We start from the raw sequence: 6,000 nt of genomic DNA on the forward strand, positions 1-6,000 counted from the left end.
CTCCCCCGTGGACACGCATCCGTCCGTGCGCGCGTGCCCGTGCGCGCGCGCCCCGCCATCCGCGTCCGGGCACGCGCAGGACCTTTCCGCACGTCCGCGGGCGCTGTCCCGCGGCTCCCCCGCTCGCGGCCGGCGCCGGCGGGGCCCCGGGCTCTGACGGCGGGGGGAGGGCGGGGACGGCCCGGCCAGTCCGGGGCCCGGGCCCCAGGCGGTGCGAGCGGGCTGCGCCCCGCGCCGTCCCCGCGCTCGCGCCCGGTGCCCGCCGGCCCGGGGTCGCGGGGCGGCGGCGGCCCGGGCGGGGGAGTCTCATGCGGGGGGCATGCGAGGTCCGCGGCCGGCAGGAGCGGGGTCCGCTGGCTCCTCACGTCTCCACGGGGCTGGGCACCATACTGTTGGGGGTGTCGGGGAGCTGCGAGGACAGGGAGGTCACGTCGCTGCCGGAGGAGTTGCCCAGCGAGCCGGACTCCGAGAAGGAGACCTGGGGCGGGCGACAGACACCGGGGGACGAGGGTGGCGGCTGGCCGCGGGAGGGGACCCCCCCCCCCCCGGCCCGGGGCGCCACCGCGATCGCCCGCCCCTCCCCCCGCGGCCCCTCCGCCCGCCCCCCGGGCGCGTCCGCAGGCGGACGGGGCGGGCCGGGCCTCACCAGCTGCTGGAAGGCCGGCTGGTCCAGGTCGCTCTGCAGCGCGAACTCGCTGAGCGCTTTCCACGGCGGCTGGAAGGTCTGCACCTCCACGGCGCTGCCCTGCACCGCGCTGTCGTGGCGGATGGGGCTCCCCGCCACCAGCGGGGTCCCGGTCAGGCCCTGGAGACTCTGCGGGGGGGGAATCGAGTTCAGGTCCTGCCTCCTCGGCTACGTTGGAGATCGGGCTTTGGAGAGGGGCTCGGGGCCTAAACCGCACGGGCCCGACCCCGCATCGGGCCAAGGCGGGCGAAGCCTGCGCCGCCCACCCCTCCGCCGGAAAGCCAGGAAGCTGCCGGGGCCGGGAGGACCGCACACCGCACACCCAACGCGCCGCCAGCACCGCGGGTAGAAGGCCTTGGCGCGCGCGGGGCTCAGGCCGCCCCCGTCCCCGTGGTTCAGGGCCAGCCCGGGCAGGGAAGTCCGCGGGGCTCCGATCTCCACCGGAAAGCTGGAAGTGGAGCCGCGGCTCGAAGAGGCCGAGCGCCAGCCCCGGGCCCCGAGCTCCAGCCCCGGGACCGCCCGAAGAAAAGCCCTCTCCCTTCCCAGAGCGGGCCTCGCTTACGCTGGGCAGACCGCGGTCGCATGCCCGGGCCCCCTCGGGTCCCCCTGGGCCCCCCGACAGGCCCCGGGGACGGGCAGGGGAGCCCCCCGCCCCCCTCACCGTCTTGTCGCTGTGCTGCTGCTGCTGCAGCTGCTTCATGAGGATGGACTTCTTCTTGTCCTTGCAGCGCTTGTTCTGGAACCAGACGCGGATGACGCGCGGGCTCAGGCCGGTCATCTCCACCAGCTGCTCCTTCATGAGCGCGTCGGGCCCGCGGGTTGGCGGCGTAGCAGGTCCGCAGCGTGTGCAGCTGCTTCTCGTTCAGCACGGTGCGCACGCGGGTCGTCTTCTCCGCCGGCTTGTGCGCGTGCGGGCGCGGCGGGGGCGCGCGGCCCGACCCGGGGTCTGCCGGGGCGCAGCGGGGGCCGAGCTGAGCACGGGGCCCCGCACCCGCTCTCCCCCAGCCCCGGGGCCCCGCACGCGCTCTCCCCCAGCCCCGGGCCCCCGCACCCGCTCTCCCCCAGCCCCGGAGCCCCGCACGCGCTCTCCCCCAGCCCCGGGGCCCCGCACGCGCTCTCCCCCCAGCCCCGGGCCCCCCGCACCCGCTCTCCCCCAGCCCCGGAGCCCCGCACGCGCTCTCCCCCCAGCCCCGGGGCCCCGCACGCGCTCTCCCCCAGCCCCGGGGCCCCGCACCCGCTCTCCCCCAGCCCCGGGCCCCCGCACCCGCTCTCCCCCAGCCCCGGGGCCCCGCACGCGCTCTCCCCCAGCCCCGGGGCCCCGCACGCGCTCTCCCCCAGCCCAGCGGGGCTCCGCGTCGAGACGGGGCGCCTCCCCGGGGAAGGGGAACGCAGTTCCCGCCTCGCCCCGGCTGCTAGGCCGGGCGGCCCCGCCGCGATCGCCCCGAGCGGGGGGGTGGGGGGCGGGCTGGAGCCGCGATCCGTGCGCCCCGGCCTGCGGATCCGGCGGGGCGCCGCGGCGGGGCAGAGCCGCCCTCAGGACGAAGCGGGAGTTTTCGAGGCTGGGCACGTCGGGCCTGCCCGGCCGGGCGGAGCCCCCTCGGCGGCCGGTTCTGGGGGGGAAGACGCGGGCCTCCGGGGCTCGGACCTCCGCGCCCCGCTCCAGCCGGGAGCCCCGTCCCCACCGCCGGGACCCACGGCTCGCCCCACTCCCCGCCCGCCGGCGGCGGCCGCTCGCTCCCCTCGCCTGGGCTCCCCGGGGCCTGCGGGCCCGCAAACAAAGGGGGCGCCGCTCGCAGGCCCGGGACCCGGGGAACCCGCTCTCCACGCCTAGGGCCCCTCTCGACGCGTGCGGGCCCCGGTTCACACTCACAAGGGGCCCCTCGGGCCGGGCCTCGCTCGCTCGTCCGGGGAAGAGCTGGAGGTGCGGAGCGGAGGCCCGGCCGCGGGGAGGCCCGGCCGCGAGCGCGCGTCCCCCCGCCGCACCTGCCCGTGCCTCCCCGCTCCGAACCCAATCCCCGGGCAACCCCTCCACACCCAGGGGAGGCTGGCCCCACTCCTGAGCCCGCAGAGCCTTTACAGCCCCTCCTCCCCCAACCAGTGCCGGGCGGCGTTCTTCCTCTAACGGGATCCCAGAACACAGCACGCCCTGACTTTGGATGGGTGGGTGGATGGACGGTGGATGGATGGGTGGAAGGTGGACGGGTGGATGGATGGACGGGTGGACGGATGCATGGATGGATGGATGGGTGGAGGAATGGATGGATGAGTGGAAGGTGGACGGGTGGATGGGGGGATGAACGGGTGGATGGCCGACTCCCACCGGGTCATGGCTGGCTGAGCCCGCCCGGCTTTAAGTTGGGAGATGCATTTCACACTTACACACGCAGGCACATGCACACACATCTATTTCTTGGGGGTGAATGGCGAACACGAGGGCCCCCTCAACAGCAGCCAAACAGAAGCCACACAGAACCCCCGCTGCCCGCTGCCGAGCGATCTCTGCTCCTAGCATCGGCCCCCATTCTCGGGTGGGGAGAACACAGTTCTCCACGACGCCCCAAGTCCACACCCGCTTCCACCCGTTGTGCCCCGCGGACACAAGCAAAAACACCAGCCAGCCGGGTTCCCAGCCCTTCGTTCGGAACAGAAAGCCGCGATCCCGGCGGGCGGAACCAAACACGAATCCCAGCCTCCGCGCCTCCGCCCGGCCGGGCGCCCACACGGCCCAGGCCCCGGGCGCGCGGTGACCGGGGCGGCGCGCGGCTTACCTGGCAGAGGCAGGCCGCGGGCGCCGGGGAGCGGGCCGGGGCTGCGCGGGCTGCCGGGCGCCGCGCGCTCCAGCAGGAGGCCGTGGTCGGCGCGGCACAGCAGCTCGTGCTCCCGCAGCGAGAACTCGTTCCCCCGGCAGCAGCTGGCGGCTGCACGCGGCGCAGCGGAAGCACTCGATGTGGTACACGCTGTCCCGCGCCCCGCATCACCAGGTCGCTGCTGCTGAAGCCCACCTGGCACTTTGGCACACTTGATCCCGAACAGCCTGCGGGAGCCCGGGGCGGCGGGGGCCCCGCGTCAGCGCGGGGGGCCCGCGGGGGGCTGCGGGGGCCCGCGGGGGGCTGCGGGGGGCCCGGCCTCACCTGGCGTAGTCCCGCTTGCAGTAGGTCTTCCCGTCCCTGACGAAGCACGTGCAGGTCTCGTCCAGGAACTCGCTGCACTCCGCGCACTTGAGGCAGGCGGCGTGCCACTCGAGGTCGGGCGACACGCGCAGGATGAACTGGTCGTGGATCTGGCTCCCGCAGCCCACGCACATGGCCGTCCCGGGCTTCTCTGCGGGGCAGGCCGCGGGGCCGCGTCAGGCCGGCGCCGCCGCCGCCCGGGCGCGCGGTGCGGCCGCCGGGGAGCCGCGTGGGGCGAGCGCGGGGAGCGGAGGCCGTGCGGCCCGGAGCGCGCGCCCCTCCCCGGCCCCGGCGCCTCGCGGCCGCCGCAGCGGGGAAGGCGCCTCGCACCCCGGGAATGGAACCGGAGGAGCCGCGGCGCGAGGCGCCCCGGACGCGACGCCGGGCGCCGGAATCCCCGGCCGGCGGCTCCCTCCCCGCCCGGGCCGGCCCCGTCCGCAGCGCCCCGCGCTCGGCGGGTCGGGCGGCTCCGGGGCCCCCCCATCCCGCTGCGGGCTCCGGGCACCGGGCGGCGCCGGGAGAGGCGGCGCGGGCCCGCGGGGGGCGCGCGCGCGTCCCGTCCCCGCCGCCCCCCGCCGCCCGGGCCACTTGTGGCGCCCGCAGACCCCCGACGACTTACTCTGGCAGGGATCCCCCATAGCACCCCCGGGAAGGACGCGGGGAAAACGAGGTCCACCATGCAGAAGGCGAGAGCGCGCGGCGCGGGCCCCGCGGCCGACCACCAGCTCGCGCGCCCGGCCCCGGCTCGCGGCGACTAACTCCGCCGCCCCGCCGGGGTGCCGGGGCGCCTCCGCAGCGCCCCGCACGCCGCATGACGTCAGCACGCACCCGCCCCCCCGCCCGGGCCGGGGCGGGACCCGCGGCGTCGCCGCCGGCCGCCCGGACCGCGGGGGAGGGCGGGGCCGGGGGCGGGGCCTCCGGGGGCGGGGCCGGGGCGGGGCGGGAGGGGGATTGGCTGGGGGCGGGGCGGGCTCCGATTGGCCGGCCGTAGACAATGGGGCGAGGCCCCGCCCCTGACTTTTGCCAGGGTCCGGGCTGCGGGGTCGGCGTCCCGGGGTCGGGCCGGGACCCCCGCGTCCCCGCGTCCCCGCGTCCCCCCGGCCTGCGCGGGGCGGACACCCGGGGAGCTCGGCGAGGCCGTGCTGGGCGCGCCGCGGCTGTTTACAAATAAGTTGAAAACGAGATCCCCGCGGGGACGCGCCGTCCGGCCCCCGGCCCCGGCCCCCGCTCCGCCCGGCCCCGCTCCGCCCGGCCCCGGCCCCCGCTCCGCCCGGCCCCGCTCCGCCCGGCCTGCGCGCGGGGGAGGGCGGTTCCCACCCGACCCCCACTCCGGGCTCGCCGGGCCGCAGGAACCTCCGGGTGCCAGGTCGGGAGGGGCCCCGACGGCGTCCCTGCGCCTCTGCCCCTCCTCCCCCACTCCCCCTCCTCTCCTTCTCCCCCCTTCCCTCCTCCTCCTCCCTTCCCTCCTCCTCCTCCCCTCTCCTCCCCTCTCCTCCCCTCTCCTCCCCTCTCCTCCCCTCTCCTCCCCTCTCCTCCCCTCTCCTCCCCTCCCCCTCCCCTTTTCACTCTTCCTCTTTCCTTCCTTCCCCTCCTCCTTTCCTCCTCCGTCTCTTCCTCCCCCTGGCCCGGGCCTCCCCTCGCCGCCCTCCGTCGCGGCCCGAGGTCCCCGCGGACCTCTGGTGGGGGGGGGGCCGAGCGCTCCCTGGGCGCCCCGGGGTCCGGGCACGGCGGGCGGGCGGGCCGAGGCCTCCGCGTCCCCTCCGCCCCCGGCCGCGGTGGGGGGGCGCGGGGCGCGCGCGGGGCCACGGGCGCTGCCCAGCGCCGACGTCCCCCGGGTCCCCCCCGTTCCTCGGGCCCGGGTCCCCCCTCCGCTGGCCCCGGGGGGCGGCCGGCGGGGGTGGGGGTGCGTCCCGCCCCACGCCCGGCTCCGGCGGTCCCCGCGCTTCCTCCTGATGGGCCCCCGGGGGGGGGGTGCTCGCTCGGCCGTGGGGGGCCTGCCGCACCCCGCTTTCCCGAGGAGGGGGCGTCCGCCCACACCCCTCCACACGAGTGCGCCTGGCCGCGCCCACGGGGGGGGGGGTTGCTGTGCTGGGTCTACCTGCGCCCCGAGTGAGCGCCAGGCCACCCGCCCGCCCGGAGGGAGGC

The 6,000-nt window shown here is 78.0% G+C and overlaps 1 protein-coding gene across 1 annotated transcript; it reads right to left on the reverse strand.

The window, feature by feature from the left end:
- Positions 1-361: 361 nt before the first annotated feature.
- On the reverse strand, positions 362-4,508 carry Isl2 (ISL LIM homeobox 2). Its single transcript, XM_048329999.1, is given in 10 exon segments — positions 362-478; positions 647-814; positions 1,347-1,496; positions 1,498-1,631; positions 3,454-3,580; positions 3,582-3,653; positions 3,655-3,696; positions 3,698-3,719; positions 3,817-4,006; positions 4,475-4,508. Coding segments are annotated over 10 exon segments (1,041 nt in total). The 5' UTR covers positions 4,494-4,508.
- Positions 4,509-6,000: the final 1,492 nt, after the last annotated feature.

Source organism: Perognathus longimembris, chromosome 20 (assembly GCF_023159225.1).
Source record: "Perognathus longimembris pacificus isolate PPM17 chromosome 20, ASM2315922v1, whole genome shotgun sequence".
Taxonomy (NCBI): Eukaryota; Metazoa; Chordata; class Mammalia; order Rodentia; family Heteromyidae; genus Perognathus; species Perognathus longimembris.